The 17,268-nt window shown below is 54.5% G+C and overlaps 1 protein-coding gene across 5 annotated transcripts in view; it reads right to left on the bottom strand.

Moving 5' to 3' along the window:
• The window catches only part of ACSL1 (acyl-CoA synthetase long chain family member 1), a 61,675-nt gene that overhangs the window by 21,206 nt on the left and 23,201 nt on the right, over positions 1–17,268 (bottom strand). For all 5 annotated transcript variants that reach the window (XM_036456403.2, XM_036456407.2, XM_036456405.2 and 2 more), the window contains exons 3-7: positions 8,942–9,056; positions 5,475–5,539; positions 2,066–2,167; positions 1,064–1,163; positions 18–196 (exon numbers count right to left, since the gene is read on the bottom strand). In XM_036456403.2, coding sequence (XP_036312296.1) covers positions 18–196; positions 1,064–1,163; positions 2,066–2,167; positions 5,475–5,539; positions 8,942–9,056 — 561 coding nt within the window. The remainder of the gene's footprint in view (positions 1–17; positions 197–1,063; positions 1,164–2,065; positions 2,168–5,474; positions 5,540–8,941; positions 9,057–17,268) is intronic.

The raw sequence follows: 17,268 nt of genomic DNA, 5'->3' as shown, positions 1-17,268 counted from the left end.
GGCAGAGCAGGACTCACCTCCATGGCCTTCATGCTGATGATCTCCACCCCGCACTTCTTGCCGCGCTCCAACAGATCGCTGCCGTAGGAGTCCATGAGGACCACGATTTTAAGGCAGGGGGTCAACTTGTTTTCTACACCGTCCAGTAGCAGGTTGGCCTTCTCTGGTTTGTCCACAAAAACCAGGGCGAGTTCAGCTGGAAAACAAGAGGTACAATGAGCAAGATGCTCTGAAAAACGAGCTTGACTGCATAATTTTAAAAAAGATAGGTGGACATCTATAATAAAATTGCAACATGCAAATGGACTGCACAGCAGAATGACTGTCCAGACCTTCTGGATGACCACACTGTGATGTGCACTGGCACCAGGCCAGCCAAGGCGGGTGTGATGCGATTGGTCAGGGGGCCCTGCCATTGCCCCATGCCACTCTCTGCAGGGCAGCCTGATGGGCGAGGGGAGGGGGCTGGGAGTCTCCATGATTACCCCAAAGAGGGAGGCCCAGACCACCCTTTGAGCGAAGATCAATTGCAGAGCCCTGCCCGGGCAGGCAGGGCTTCCCTCTGCTGGGCTATTGATCACGGAGCCCCATGATCCACTGCCCCACAGAGGGAAGACCAGGCCACCGGCTGGTAGTTCTGCGATGGGTGGGTGGGACCTTCCTCTGCGAGGCGATCGATCTGGGGGCCCATGATCAATCCCCCCACAGAGGGAGGCCCAGGCCAGCCAAGCAATTGCATCCATGCCCGTTGCCTGCAGAGGGAGGCAACCAGTGGCAGGGGAAGGGGGTGGGGGGTGGGCAGCTGCCGGCAGCTGGGGGAAGGAAGGCCCTTATAGGCCCTGATTGCCAGCCAGGCCTAGGAACACTACCTGAGGGATTCCAGATTGTAAGAGGGTGCAGGCTGGGCTGAGGGACACCCCCCCCCCCCCCCCCCCCCCGCTGCACGAATTTAATGCACCGGGCCTCCAGTTTAAATATAAAATCCATTTCAAATCAAATATAGGCAAATGTCAATCACAGAATCTAACAACGAGGCCGGTGTCCACCCGGAGACCACACGTACCTTTGTTGACTATGTAAGTGATTGCTTCGGTTCCCAGGGTGTCATAGAGGGGAACGACCACCATGGAGAAAGCAAAGCATCCCTGCTCAATGATCACCCACTAGACAGACAGGGAGGGTTGAGAGAAAAGGACACGTCATCATGGAGCCACTGCACAGAGACCAACCCTGGATCAAAAGCACATCCAGGCACCGCGAGGATTCACAGTGAGGACCAAACACTCGCCCCTGCTGAGAAGCAGGTGCCATCTGCTGGGAGGATGGAGACAACTGTGCAAGGCAATCACCAAGACCAGCCAGTGACTCGGAGCCCCGCCCGAGGGCCACCTCTCTGGGGGAGTAACTGGGCTGCCCCTTGCAGGAGCAGCACCCTGTGGACAGATGGAGAGAAAGGAAGGAGATCCCGAGAGCGGGGACTGCAGAGTTCAAAGCAGGAAGGAGGTCAGCGAGCCGCTGGCTGGCCTGGAGGTCCCCGAGGGAGTGGGGACCAGAAGGCTCGCCGTGGGCCGGGGCAAGCCTTGGCTCGGGAGGTGCCTGGCTCTGGCCCCCAGGCGAGGCATAGCCTCCGGGGCTTCTCAGCGAAACAGTGACTGTGGCCGGAGGAAGGTCAGCCTGGCTGAGGCGTGCACGGGGTGGGAACGGGGCAAGGAGGGACGCACTTGTCCAACAGGAAAACTGTTCTGACAAAACCTCCCCAGAATAGGAACGACGTAAAGAAGTGAAGCGGTAACTGGTCATGGGGTCTCCACACTCGGCAGCCACATAGCAGCTCAACGACCTCCCAGGCAAATGTACGGGATGCTCGGGGGCGCCCTGGCGCGGGGTTTTACACGTGTAACTTCCTAAGGTGGGACCCAAAGCCACATTCTCAGGAGAAATCCGGCCACAAGGTCTGGTCCCCAGCGGGGGCAGGTGTGGGCTGACCGGCTCTTCCACCGGAGAGAGCTCAGAGCCGCGGACAGACGGATGGACGGTCGGTCGGTCGGGGCTGCGGGGGCCTTACCTCAGGTCTGTTCTGGGCAAAGATGCCGATGTACTGGTCGGGGGCGGCCTTGAAGCCCTTCTGGATCAGCGCCGAGCCCACGCACTCCGACATTTCCGCCACCTGGAGGGGAGGAGAAGCAGTGGCCGCTCAGGCCCCACCCCGGGACGAGGCTGGGGGGTGGGGGCAGAGCACGCACAGAGGAGGTGAGAGCAGAGGAACCTTCGGGCCATGTCCCGAACAGCACGGCTTCCTCGCCGGGACCCACTCCTGACCTCCTGGGCCTCCTGCAGAGCCCGGCGGCAGCCATGGCAGGAATTCCCACCAGGCCCGCTCACACCTCAGGTTCACAGAACCCGTCACATTACAAAAGCATACAGGGACGCGGGGTTTTTTCTTTTTTGTATTTATAAAGAGCAGCCAAGCAGCCAAAACTTGTCATTTGGTATCAACACAGAAACAGCAAGTTTGGGGAAGATCTTTTAAAAGAGGAAGAAAGTTCTTCTCACTGGGCTCTCCACTTCCATTCTTGAGACTTTATTCTTAGGAAATAATTCGATTTTTAAAAGGAGGCTTAAAAATGTTTACGTACAAAGACACATATTTCACACAATTACCTGCTGGGGTGGGAAACCCTTTTTTCTGCCAACAGCCAGCCATTTGGATATGTATAACATAATGTGCGGGCCATACACAATTATCAATCTAAAAACCAGCCTGCTATAGTTGGTCAAACATTTAATTTACTAATCATCTGGTCTTGGCAGGGAATACCCCAAATGGTCCCGTGGGCCTCTACAGCCCGCGGGCTGGACGTTCCCCACCCATGAAAAATCACAGGACTCCAGGGGACGAGGGCCACGGCTGGGAAATGCCATACAGCGCGTCCATATTACAGTTACGCAAACCACACCAAACTTAGAATGTGTGCGACCATCCTAAGTGAAAATATACAACAATGCATACTGTTATTACAACCAAATAAAAATAGGTAGATGTATAAAAAAGGAGACAGGACTACATACTTGCCCCATCCTCTCTCCATTCCTGCCTAGATTAACTTAAAAAAGCTTTTGAAATCTTTAAAATCGGAGTTCTCTCCTTGCTTCTCAGGAGCGCTCCAGGCTCACGCCCACACCTGCGGGGGGTGAAGCACACCTCCTGTACCCAGAATGCGGCTGGCTCTGCCACGTATGCCCATCGTGGCTCTGCCGTGGAATGAGAGCCGACACTGGTCGGTGACAGAGGGTGACATTAGGATCTAGTATCCCCCACACCCCATGGCTGTTTCACAGCCATCGCTGGCACTGAGGGATGGGGACCTGGGACGTGTCTGCAGTGTGTGCAGAGCTCCCTGGGAGAACATGCGTGACCTTCCGTCTCTAGAGAAAGGGTCCATACCTTTCTTCGAAAGGGGTTGCTGCCCTCCAAGGCCAGAACCCCCAGGTGATAAAAAAAAAAAAGACAGAAATGTACAAATCCCAAGTTGGCGTCAGGGGAGTCCAGTGATTATGTCCACCAGCCTGATGAACAGGAGCCACACCGAGATGAACCTTCAGAACCCAAGTGAGCTTGTCTGCTCAGAAACCCCAGCCTAGCCGAAACCGGTCTGGCTCAGTGGATAGAGCATCGGCCTGGGGACTGAAAGGTCCCAGGTTCGATTCTGGTCAAGGGCATGTTCATTGGTTGTGGCACATCCCTGGTGGGGGGTGTGCAGGAGGCAGCTGATTGATGATTTTCTCTCATCGATGTCTCTAACTCTCTATCCCTCTCTCTTCTTCTCTGTAAAAAATCAATAAAAATATTTTAAAAAAAAGAAAAGAAAAGAAAAAGAAATCCCAGCCTGCAATGGGGTGTTCTTGCTTCCCGCCGACATGTGAGAGAAGCAATGTGGGAAAATATTGCTGAACGTAATGCAACACAGGTGATCCAGAATGCACCTGAGGATGCTGAGGCCTGAGATCATCATGCAACACACATGGTCTTTGCACCACATGCAAAAAGGAGGGATCTCGAAAACTACTATTTGAACACTATTACTTGGCTTTGGGAAGGCAAACAAAACAGCAAAATCCATCCAGTCATGCCTACACTCAAGGCGTGCTGTGGTTCTCGCCTCTTTGCCCTCTCTCTCAAGATACCCAAGCAAAGCCTTGGACCCGCTGGTGCTCAGACGAGGGAAGGGAAGGATGCTGAGTGCTGGTGTTGGGAGACAGAAAGCCTGGCTCCCGAGCTGGCTTTGTGGCTCCTAATGAGAACCCCTCCACACGCACACCCGGACGACAGCGACTGCGAGCCACACGCCAACACACAGCCTGGAAGGAGGAAGCCTGAGTGCGCACGGAGGCCCAGTGCCCGCCCCTGGAGCAGGGAGCACTTCCTGGCAGCTGCACTGGGGACAAAGGCAGCCTGGCCGCTGCCGCCAGCTGCTCCTGCGGGCCCGCAGCTCCACTGGGACCGAGGAGAAGCACACGAGTGTGGACTCATCGGAATCACCAAACGACAGCTAAAGGGCATTGTCCTCCTGCTCTGCTACCCGCCACTCACAAACCACTACTGACCAGCCCACGTGGACGAGGTGGGGCTGCGGAGGGACACGCGTGAGAACAGCCAGATCCCCACGTCCTTGATATTTGTGATGAGCAAGGGTGTGTCTCCGTGCGGCTGTGGGTGGTGGCCCCGGGTCACATGTCGCAGGGGTCCCACGCTGGCCAGGACACACTGCTGAGCCCCACACCAGAGGGCACGGACCCCACTTCTGGCCGGGCTTCTGCCACTAACCAGCTGGGACCATCGCTTCCTGGGACTCGTCTTCCTCTTCTACAAATGAGGGTTATTCTACTCTGGGGCTTCTCGCCTCTCTCAGAACCTCTCACGGCAGAGGGGGGCAGACCTATCCCTCCACGGGTCTAGTCACCTGCTTCGACACATTTCTAGAATTTTATGTTCAAAATTATACTCTACTCCACAATGCATCCATTGGCTCCAAAACAAAGTGCTGAAGGCCTGGTTGGAGAGCTCAGTTCGCTGGAGCATCATCCTGATACACCAAGGCTGTGGGTACCCTCTCTGGTCAGGGCACATATAGGAATCAACCAGTGAGTGCATCAGTAAGTGGAACAACCAATTGATGTCTGTCTCTCCCTTCCCCCCGCCTCTCTCTCTCTCTCTCTCTCTCTCTCTCTCTCTCTCTCTCTCTCTAAATCAATCAATCAATCAATCAATCAATAAAAATTAAGTACTTTGAACCACCAGCTAAATCAGTTCACTGGTTTTCCCCAAATCTGGGTGTCAGACTTCCCCAGCAGATGCTGCATGTTTATCTAAAGCTCTGAGCTGGTCAGGCACAGACGTTCTGCGGAGGGCTCCGAGAACCCGCACACCGAGCCACTCCAGCTATGCAAGGCGCCCACCGAGCCCCAAAACTCACCTGCTTGTAGGAAAGCCACTCATAGGGCTGGTCTGGCTTCCGAGAGCCCAAGCAAGGGCCGTTATCTGAAAGAGGAGAAAGCAACGGTGTAACACGTATCAGCATCTCAGGGTGCAGTCCACCTCGTTCTACAGTCTCCGGGGGACTCTGGTGGTCCTCAGGTTAGAAATAATGAGTTCAGGTGGGAAATTATTCTCCTTGGGTTTTGGTTTGATTTTTTTTTTTCTTGTTTATTTCTATTTTGTTCCTTAAGTGGGGCGGGAGAGGAGGAAAATGAGAGAAGGCATATGCAAAAGTTAGGAAATATCAGGATGTGTCCTGACTCCAAATTAGGTACCTAATAAGCAGAAAGAAAGACCCGTGTTAATTATATGAATTATTCACACTAACGGCTAGCTCATTAATAAATACAATCCAAGTCATTTACATCTGGAATGACACACGTTCCTTTCTACAGGTGGATCCCAAGCGAACTTTACGCTCCGCTGTAGCTGTCGGAGGGAAAGGCTATGTTCACAGGGGACAAGCTGCCACTTTCAGACGGTCAGAGGTGACTGCACACAGGAACGTGTCCCAGGGAAACCAGGCCTGCCAGCAGCTCTGCGTGCTGGGCCTGCTCGCTCCTTCTCCCGGGAATCGGAATGAAGCTGGAAGGGTTAGCACCTCCCGTCTGACCGAGGCCTCTACACTTCCGCTCTGAGACGTGAGCATCTGGCTTCACCGTCCTCTCTGGAGCAGGGACCTGAAGGAAGGGGGAGGAAAAGCAGAGTGGGGCTGCTCCGGGGCCCTGAGAGGTGTGGTGCGCGTGTGGATTCCAGCATCAGTGGTGAGGACTCGGGCCGTCCTGAGGCCTGGCTCCGAGGCCGACCTGACCGATGCAGGAGAGAGCGCCAGGGGGCCTTGGCCTCAGAGCCTCTTCCATCTTCAGGGGCTGCGATGAAGGCCCGGCTGCCGGGGTCAGCAAGTGGGTCCTGCGGGTGATGCACAGGGAACCACACGGTTCTCTGTGTGTGATAACAGCACAGTCTGTGACTCTGTGTGGTGATGGGTGTGAACTATTCACTGTGGGGTCACTGTGTTGTACACCTGAAACTGATACAATGCTGTGTGACACTGTCATCTCCAAAAGTGAAAAAGACCCGCCAACCACGACAAGTTCCACCAGATGTGGTTTCGGATGGGGAAGGAAGTACAGTGGCCATAAGAAATAATATTTCTTTTTTCCTCAAGAAAAGGGGTGAGCCATCCACAGCCAGGGCCAATCAGGCCCGCCCCCTGCGCTGTAAACACACTTTCTGGAACGCGGCCCACTCATTCCTTTACGTGTTATCTAAGGCTGCAGCCGAATCGTTGAAACAGAGACCTGATGGCCCCAAACCCCAAAACATCCCCTACCTGGCCCTTCACAGGAGAAGTTCGTGGACTCTAGCTCAACAGCGCGGTGAGCCCAGGCTCAGCTGGGGAACTTAAAATATACACTATACCCAGGCCCTGCTAGCAACGTTCTTGACATAACCGGACAGGGATGGGGCCTGGGCCTTAGTATTTTCCAAAAGCTCCACACACCTCCCTCTCCCCCCGCTTGACCCTGAAGTGCAGCTGGGGATGGGAACCACTGAACAGGGATCGCAATCTTTGCAAACCGCGCCCCGGCGCAGCTTTCAAACACCAGGTGTGAAAACTCTCAGCTGGCTCTGCCATCATTCAGCAACCTCCACCTATCCAGATGCCGGCCACGCCCTCCTACAGAAAGTCAATCTATGGCAGCCTCGGAAAACTAAAGCTTGGAATAAAAAGCTCCTCTGGGGGAAAAGTAAAGCAACCCTCTTCAGTCAGTATAAGCGAAAATCACCGAACTTACTTTTCTCCCACGTCTCTGAAACATTCATGTAAGTCCTTCATTTCCCAAGTAGAGACAGTGATCCCCCCAAAGTTACGTGACTTAACGTCAGGGGACACTCAGAAGTGTCCTCCTAGATGAATCTCATCCTCTGCTAACCACGGGAAAAATGTATGTATATTTACACACATGTGTGCTTTGTTGTGGTGGTAAATGATACACACACACACACACACACACACACACACAGAGGCATATATATATATATATATATATATATATATATATATATATATATTTTTCATGTGCTCTTAATTAGGCTGATCTACCTTCTATTTATTCTCACAGACAAACCCTTACCCTGATACTATCTCTGAAGAAACCTGTCAATTCAATAATCTAGGTAGGGGTGTCGAACTCAATCAGAGAAGGGGCCAAAATCTAAAATCCAGCCTAAATCGCGGGCCGAATGGTTTACTGAACAGTCATAAACTGTCATTGTGATGGAAACGCAGCGGAGTGCAGTGATGACAGCGCGGTGCGGGCCACATTGCAAGGCCTGGCGGGACGGATTTGGCCCGCGGGCCTTGTGTTTGACACGTGATCTAGAGGTACGCTCGCTTTCCCTTTATAGCGGGGCCTAATGAGTGTGCTGCAGGATTGCCGGGGTGACGGTGAACCAGAGTCCAACTTGCCAGTGTCAAGGAAAAGCACCTCTCGAGCACACATCACAGGCAGCATGTGGGGGACAGGAGAGGGGGGACAACAGCACCACAGTCCGTAACCTAAGTCTAATCGCCAGCAGATTTAAATAAAGCGTGGATGCCAAGGACCGCTTCTGGGGAGGAACCTGGAACAAGCAAAAGCGAAGAGACTAAAGCAAAAGGAGGGGTGGGGGCGCAGAGGTGTGAGTGCCAGGCTGAGTCACTGTGGGAAGAAGAGACGGCAGCCCTGGTCACGGAGGCGGTAAAACGGTGCGGATGCTGAGAGGGGGCGGGCCACACCGGCCTGAAGGAGGGGAAGGGAGATGACAGCCCGGGAAGGGGTTACAGAAAAGGAGAAGTGCAGCCTGAATTAGGAGGGTTAGTAAGAACATACAAGTGCCCAGGCAGGTGGGAAGAACAGGCTCAGAGATGGGTGGGGAGGGCAGGCACAGAGGCTGGCGTCCTGGGAAGTGCCCGTGCCGAGCCTGGCAGAGGGCTGGGAGGGAGGGCAGGGGCGGGACACCGGGGTCTCTGGGGCCACAGTCAGTCACTAAGCGCCGCCCCATTCCCAGTGCCCATGACGGAAGGAACACTGCTTCCTCGGGACGCCAGCATTTACTTCTTAAAATCTGAGTCTCCTGATGGAGAGCTTTGGGAAATGCCGGACCAGGCCCAGTGAGGCGGGTCTCGTGGCTGCAGGGAACGTGGGCCCACAGGGAGCGAATGTGCGTGTGACTGTGAAACACACGGCGTGCTGAACACGTCTGGACATGGCGCCCACGGGGAGCGTCTGGAGGGGCCGTGGGCTCGGGGTCTCACTCTGGAGGGGTCTTCAGAGGAGAGGGAGGCCCGAGCGACACGAAGGAAGGAAGGCCACTCCTGAATGGAATCAGCATCTGCACAGAAACTCGGTCGGTGCTTACTCGACACGTGGATGCCCCTCTGGAAACCCTCGTACAACGTTCTGACGTCGTCATAGAAGAAGGCCAGGGGCTCGTCACCCTCCAGGAGCGTGGACCTCCGCGCGCCATCACTGCCCTGCGGAAAGAGGCAGGCGGACAGCTCGTTAGGAGAAAGCATTGAAAACAAGCAGCCTGACGTGCCCGCCCCGACCCCAGAGCCCCGGGGAGCAGGGGAGCAGGGGAGCCGGCAGTGCTTGCGGCATGCCCTGGAGGGAGGGGGAGCAGAAAACCCGTCGGGTCAGCTCGCAAGGAAATGACGTTCGGTTTCGCTTCCACGCATTATCCAAAATATTTTTTACGAAGTATAGCTGACCATCCTCTCTCTGAGGTCATTCCCGTTGTTCCCTTTGCTGACTGGGAACTCCGGTTTCTCAGAGCATCTGCCAGTTGCGATGGTGGCTGTCAGACGCAGGAGGCGCAGACCCGTCTGTGCACGGTGTCCGCACACTCGCAGCACTCAGAGCGGGTGCCGCAGGGCGCCCTCCTCTGGCCGTTTTCCCCGCTGGCGCAGTGAGCACACCTGCCCAGCAGCCTGGTCACCTGAGGGGCAGTTGTTCTCACCGCGCCCCCCTCGGGGCCACAGACACTGCAGGGGGTCCAGACACAGGCACTGAGGAGTCCAAGGCCAGCTCCGGTGGGGCCAGAGCCTGCCATTCTGTTTAACTCAGGAGAGGGGCCTTCCCAGCTGCAACGCCAGGAGACGCTTTCTTGGGGAAATGAGATGGACGGGGCCAGCAAGAAAGGATTGTTCAGAGGTGGGAGGAGTCGCTGCTGGCTGGAGGTGCTAAGAAAGGAGGCAGGGAGGCCTTCGCGAAGAAGAGCAGGCCAGCTGTGCAGGCAGAGCTGGTGGGAAGAGCCACAAGGAGACCCTCCCTAAGGTAACGAGGGCCAGGCATGTTTGGATGGATTCCTTTTCTTGTTGTGTTTTATATATATATATATATATGTTTGATTTCAGAGAGGAAGGGAGAGGGAAAGAAACATCAATGATGAGAGAAAATCACTGATTGGCTGCTCCCTGCACGTCCCCTCCTGGGGATCGAGCCCACAACCTGGGCATGTGCCCCTGATGGGAATGGAACCATGACCTCCTGGTTCACAGGTCGATGTTTAACCGCTGAGCCACACCAGCTGGGATCTTGTTGTTTTTTATTTGTTTGGTTTTTTTAAAGATTTTTAACATTTAAAATTTTTTTATCTTTTTAAATATATTTTTATTGATTTCAAAGAGGAAGGGATAGGGAAAGAGAGAAACATCAATGATGGCAGGGGATCAGTTATTGGCTGCCTCTTGCATGTCTCCCACTGGGGTTCGAGCCTGCAACTCCAGCATGTGGCCTTGACCAGAATCGAACCTGGGACCCTTCAGTCCGCAGGCCAACGCTCTATCCACTGAGCCAAACCAGCTAGGGCACCTTGTTGTTTTTTAATTATAATTCTTCTCGGCTCCTCCCACATGCTCTCTTCCTCCCCCTCTAAGTTATCATTTACACAGTAAAAAAGTTTTGACTAACACCAAGGACAAAACGACTGGCCCTATTCCCAGTGCGGTGAGTCTCTTCGGGCTTTTTTCTGTGGGTTTACATTTGTGTATCTTTTTCAGTCTCCCTAGGCGCTACACATGAATATTTAAGTCTTGATCTAAAACTGCTAATAATTTCCTGGAGTAAATATCACCCAGGCATATTTCCTATCTTCACACACTTTTCTCTAACTTGGCAGAAACTCCCTCATACCTGCAGCCACGATGCCAGATACAGTTAGTAACTACAGCATGCAGCTTTAGAAAACAAAGCAGTCATTCTCCGTGTGCATGAAGATGGAAACAGAATCATGCGTCTTCACTGCTTCATCGCTAAGTCTGCTTTCCCTCCTGTAAAGTGGGGTTACCATGTGTCCGTGCCCAGGGTTATTTTTAAGCTGAACGACAACGTGCCTGTTTCCTGTAAAAGATGAACATGTAGACTCTGACTCAGACACCCTATAGCATGCCCCAATACAATAACGGTCCTTCTTGTCCAGTATCTTTGCTACAAAAGATGCTCAGATTAGAATTCAGAAGCAATTCTGTGGCTTTATAGTAAGATTCAGAAACCTCTTCAACCATCGTGACGAGGCAGGAAGAGAAGAGGGACGGGAATGAAATGCCAGGGAACGGGGAGAAGAAAAGGCTAAGGAGGGGAAGAGGCGTGAAAAGCCTGGTGACGAGGAGCCCACTGCGTGAACAAAGGCCTCCTGGCCACGCTGCCTGCGCTGTCTGCACCGCGGGGCCTGCCTCCATGGGGAGGGCCTGCTGACGCTGCTCAGAGTTTTGTCTACAAAAGCCATCTCCCCACCGCCCTCCCTCCCCCCGGCACCCCCGGGTCCTCTGCTGCATCGTGACCACACCTGTCAACTGCGAGATGGGAATGAGGGGATAAGACACAGAGCTTGCTCCGGAGGAGCCTGGCGCGTGTCCTTATGTGACCTGAGGGGCTCCAGTGAGCACAGCTGAGCCGAGAGCAGGGAGGAAGTCAGAGCGAGCAGACAGGAGCAGCCTGGAGACTGCGGAGCCTGGCTCGCCCCGGAGCCGAGGCCTCGAAGGATGACCAGGGGACGCACTGCCCTGGTAGAAAAGCACATCACCAGCCCGTGACCAGATCCCCCGGATGAGGAACTCCGGGACTGGGGCTCAGCAAGCCCTCCGAGAAGTCCTACATCCACGCGCGGGGGGGAGGCCCGAAGGTCCAGGGCAGGGAGCTGGTGACGGTGGGTGATGTGTGGGAGAGAAATCCACAGGAGCGTGAGCAGTGCGCCGAGCAGGAGGGAGGGACTGGGGAAACCCACCCCCGCGGGCCTGGTCCAGGGACGGGGAGAAGGCGGGCACTGGGAGCACAGAGCCCAGTGGGTGGGATTGGCAGGCAACTGCATGTGGAGAAAAGAAGGGAGAGGTGGAGGGCTCAGAAGACACTGTGTCCATTTTATAAAAAATAGAAGACTAGCCGAAACCGGTTTGGCTCAGTGGATAGAGCGTCAGCCTGCGGACTGAAAGGTCCCAGGTTCGATTCCGGTCAAGGGCATGTTCCTTGGTTGCGGGCACATCCCCAGTAAGGGGTGTGCAGGAGGCAGCGAATGGATGTTTCTAACTCTCTATCTCCCTGCCTCTCTGTAAAAAAACCAATAAAATATATATATTTAAAAACAGAAGACTAGGAACTGGGGGTAGGTTTGAGAGAAAAGATGAAGCTTAGCTTTTGATATGTGGTAACCATATCCCTTCAAGATAAGTCAGCCCCCCAAAGTTCATTTTGGGAATCCCTGCTGTAGGATAGGATTTGACAGCAAACTTCCGGCTGAAGAATCCTTCGGGGAGGTTAATGTTTTGCTGGTATGTAATCCTCAGGACTTTGGGAAACATGGAGGTGAAACAGTCAAGTCCAAGTTAAAGGAGTTAATTATATCCCGAGTCCCAGGAAAGCCATCCTCTCAGCAAGGTACCCTGGGGACAGGGCATTTCTCGTTATTCTAGTTAGCAATTAGGAGAGCTAGCTGCAGTCTGAGGATGAAGCACGTAAGGGCTCTTTGCCAGCGGAAGGCCCGGGGCAAAGGGGGAAAGGCCGAATTGCCCCTTGACCGTGGGGCAAGCTCCGTAACTTCGCGAGGAGAAGAGACGGAAGGAATCAGGGGTGGCGAAGGCCGAGCAGCACGGTCTGAGCTTTGAAATCTGTTGCTCTTGAAATGACCGCATGTTCCGGCGAAGATGCGTTTTCGATGTGCACATACGTGGCCATTCTTCCTGAGCTAAAACACCGCGTGTAAACGCTAGGTGTCAGGGCCCCGGCCACCCCCACACCAGGGGCTGGGAGAGGGGTTGCAGCTGAGCGGTGGGGAGCACGTCTGTAGCCACTGGACTCAAAACATCGGCGCGTGCCCCGGAAATCGGGCCATTTCCAAAGCCGGGGATTTGATTGTTGGGTTCTTCAAGCGCGTGCGCCTATTTTTATAGGACCGCCCACTTACATAAATTTAAAGGACTTCAAATGTGGCCTTCTGACCTCTGATACCATCTGCAGATTGGGGGCAGGGATGGGGTGTCAGTTTTGCTCAAGAAACAGGGTGAACTGAGCAGACAACCCCAATCACATGTTCAGAAATCATAAGACTGCGAGTCAGGGAGGGTTATGGGGCCTTTTATTTCTTCTGCTGTGCACTTCCTCCATGTGGCTATATAATTTTCCATTTTTGTTTAAAAAAAAAAAAAAAAAAAAAAAAAAAAGGTGGAGGAGTGAAACCCCTACAGTCAGAGCAGAGGCCGTGAGAATGCCCCGGACCAGCTCTGCAGGCTGAGGCCCGAGCTCCCCGCGCTGGATCAGGCAGTGAGAGGTCAGACTGCCCTTGGGGGCAGAAGGGCAGGCCTCGGTGAACACGGGTGTCAGCGGTTCCCAGACTGGAGCACTAGCCAGCCTCTGGCAAAAGGAGCACTGGATGGACAGAGCATCTGGGGCCACTCCCACTTTAAACGCAAAAGCAAACCACGTCCTTGAAGGCTTCTGGGGGACAGGAAGGCCCACGCTTCATAAACTGTGTCTCACGCATCTCCATCTAGAAAACGGCCAGCCATCTACGGGCCACAACTGCCCCTCTCCTTACCCTGCTCTTCCCCCTAAGGAGAGGGGCGGGGGCGGGGCAGCAAGAGGAAGAGGAAGAGGGACATAGGTGCAGAGGTAGGAGGGAAAGGAAGAGAGAGCAGAGGAGGAGGAAGAGAAAAACCCGGTAGTAACTTCTAAAGAGACGGTGAAAGACTTGGCTGCATTTTAATGTTAAATCCATCTGAGGCGGGATGCGGGGGTAAAGGGGGGGGGGGGTGTGCAACGGAAGCAGCAGGTGGAACCACAGTCCCAGGGAGTGAAAATAACTAACTCTTTCCTCTTTCCAGTATCCTCCATGTGCACAGACTCCTCCAGCACTTACATCCATATGACGCTCATGGCCAGACCACCATCACCACCTGCTACAGACAGGCACACCCTCCTTTTCCACCCAAGGACCTCCGGCCCCCAGGTCTCATGCCCAGCAGCTCTAGATCTCCGAAAGTCAAGCCAGGGCCTTGAAGGGCCAGCCCACAGTGACCCTCCCGCCACACGTCCTGAAGGACAGTGGGCAGGACATTAAAAGCATCGGTCATCTCGTCTTTGAGAACCAGGCCCAGACCCCGCTGCCTGCCTGGTGATTTGGTTCCTCAATGCTCTTCCCAGATCCTCCAAGCCTTTTCCCTTTTCCTTCTCCCGTCCCCACTCCCTACGCTCCCACTGTCCCCATCGGAGGATTCCCTTAGGGCTGGGGAGGCTGGCAGGATTAAACTGGTTCTGCGCTGCTATACACACCTCAGTCTCAACCACCCTCAGAAGGAAACACAGTACCCCATCCCTGTGAAAGGGGAGGAAGTTTAGAGCCACAAAATCCAAATTCTCACACACACACACACACACACACACACACACACACACACGCTGTCCCAGCACAAGGAGCCGGCCCGGGGCCCCTCCGTACACCTGCCGTTTAGAACGGGTCAGGCGTCCCTCGCTCCCGAAGCGAAGGCTGCAGGCCCAGAGCCCAGCGCGGCCTGTGAGAGGTTGGCGTAACCCGGGATCTGTGTCCAGAGGCTGGGAACGCTCACGTCCGTCGTCTTCCACTTGGCGTGAGCTGAACCTGCTTCGGGGAGGCTATTTTTAAACTTGAATAAGCATTACAGCCCTAGCCAGTTTGGCTCAGTGGATGGAGCGTCAGCCTGTGGACTGAACGGTCCCGGGTTCAGTTCCGGCCAAGGGCATGTACTTGGTTGCAGGCTCCTCCCCAACCCTGGCCCTAGTCAGGGCTCATGCAGGAGGCCGCCAATCGGTGTGTTTCCCTCACATCCAGGTTTCTCTCTGTCTTTCCCCCTCTCTCTCCCACTCTCCCTAAAAAGCAATGGGAAAATATCCTTGGAGGAGGATTAACAAAAAAACCAACGAGCATCACAGCCCACATGAGAGCACACGTGCTCCCGGCTGGCTGAGGCCGGGAAGTGCTACCGTTTCTACAAAACGACACTGTGTTTTCAGACCTGCTTCACCGTATTCCCACCCAGTGACCCGGGCGTTTCTTCCCGGTTAAAAGGAACCCAGGATGTTTTTCCTAAAACAATCCCCTCCCAGCTTGGAATTCCCGAAGGCAGCTACTTGGTTCTTGGAATTCCCGAAGGCAGATACTTGGTACTTAGAATTCCCAAAGGCAGCTACTTGGTACTTCCGAAGGCAGCTACTTGGTACTCCCGAAGGCAGCTACTTGGTTCTTGGAATTCCCGAAGGCAGCTACTTGGCCAGGCATAGCACCCAGCTCAGAAACTCCTCCCCAGCTCCCTGCGCTGCCCGCCCCCCCACCCTTCGGAGCCCATCCCCCCAAAGCCGCTTCCCATGACCAGCAAACCCTCTCCCACCGCCTTCGAAACACTAGTCGCTTTCGAGTTAGCGGCCAAGTCCAACAACACGTGGAAACCAAGTTGTTCCCCACAACGTGAGTTTCTTAAGAAAAAGTGAGTTAGCCAGGTTTTCATAGTTATTAAAAAGCCCCAGGTTTTAGAAAAGGTGCAAAAGTCACCTATCGGTATAAAAGTGCCGATGTCTGCACCCCCCCCCCCCCCCCAGAGTAACACATTTAAGCAAAAGCTCCCCTAAACACCCCCTCTGCAGCCCCCGGCTCCCAGCCCGCCTTGTTGAGGGTGCAGGGTGAGGCGAAGGCAGAAGCTCGCGGGCCCAGGTTCAGACAGCTGTGTCCCTCCCCCGTCCTCACTCCCATTCCTGACAGCTTCTGATCCCATGTCCCACTATGTGCAGAACCCCCGACCCCATCTCTGACCTACCCCCCCCCCCCTTTCTCCTCTCAGTTCCATCACCACCTTTGGGTTCACTTCCCTGCGCATCCATTTTCAGAAGAGCCTGCTCCTAGGATCGAGAGCTCCAGCCACCGATCCTTCAGATTTATCTAGAAAGACCCACATGTTCCTTCTGGTCCCATGTATCTATCGCCCCCTCCGGCCACAGGTGCGGATACATGGCCGAGCTGGCTGGCCGGTGCAGCTCCCCTCCTTAGATGATTGTTTTCTCTCACGTGCACAAGTGAGGGTGAACGAGGAGACCTTTCCGGAAGAAAACTGGCATTCTCTGAGCACTGACGTCCAGGGGGCCAGGGAGACCTCTGCCTATCTCCACACGGTCCTCTCACCAACGTGCTGGGGCAGGCACTGGCTCTCAGTCTCCCAGACGAGGAACTGAAGGTCAGAAGAGGCGGGAGCACTTGCCCACGGCCGCCTGGTCCACGCTGAGGGGCGGTCCGGCCTCGGCCTCCTCTCTCTGGCCTGGTCCCCTCCAGCTCCAACATGCTCTCCTGTGTGCCTGCTGCAGCCGCCGTGGTCAGGGCCCTGACCAGTCCCTCATGGTTCCCAGTCCCCCCAGGGGAGATCATCTTCACAGGGGGGCACGGGGACCACAATCGCAGAGAATAGGCTGAGACCAGCTAAGCTAATGCCCGCGTGTGAAAGTGATTGGGGGGGGGAAGAACAAGCACAACGATTCGCTTCTGTCGTCTGCTCGAAGTCATGCGGCAGCAGCAGCAAACTCCCTTTGGAAGACGGAACCTTCCCTGACCCAGGAAAGGCCGCCTGGGAGCTGCCAGCGAGGCAGGGACACAGCTCTCTACACAGGACGAGAGCAGGCCTCGCTCACAGATTTAAAGAAGGCGGCGAAGTGCCCGGCTGGGGTGGCTCAGTGGCTGAGTGTTGACCTGTGAACCAGGAGATCACCATTTGATTCCCAGTCAGGGCACATGCCCGGGCTGCGGGCTAGGTCCCCAGTGGGGGGGTTGGGGGGGGGCATGCAGGAGGCAGCTGATCAATGATTCTCTCTCATCATTGATGTTCCTCTCTCTCCCTCTCTCTTCCTCTCTGAAATCAATAAAAATCTGCCGAGACCGGTTTGGCGCAATGGATAGAGCGTCGGCTTGGGGACTGAAGGGTCCCGGGTTCGATTCCGGTCAAGGGCATGTACCTTGGTTGCAGGCATATCCCCAGTGGGGGGTGTGCAGGAGGCAGCTGATCGATGACTCTCTCTCTCATCGATGTTTCTAACTCTCTATCTCTCCCTTCCTCTCTGTACAAAATCAATAAAATATATTTTTTAAAAAATAAATAAAAATCTATCTATCTATCTATCTATCTATCTATCTATCTATCTGAAGACACTGGATTCTGTTGCTAACACCAGCGACCCTGTCCA

The sequence above is a fragment of the Pipistrellus kuhlii genome, unplaced genomic scaffold (assembly GCF_014108245.1).
Source record: "Pipistrellus kuhlii isolate mPipKuh1 unplaced genomic scaffold, mPipKuh1.p scaffold_m20_p_3, whole genome shotgun sequence".
Classification (NCBI taxonomy): domain Eukaryota; kingdom Metazoa; phylum Chordata; class Mammalia; order Chiroptera; family Vespertilionidae; genus Pipistrellus; species Pipistrellus kuhlii.
This window is presented reverse-complemented; position numbering and strand designations above follow the sequence as displayed.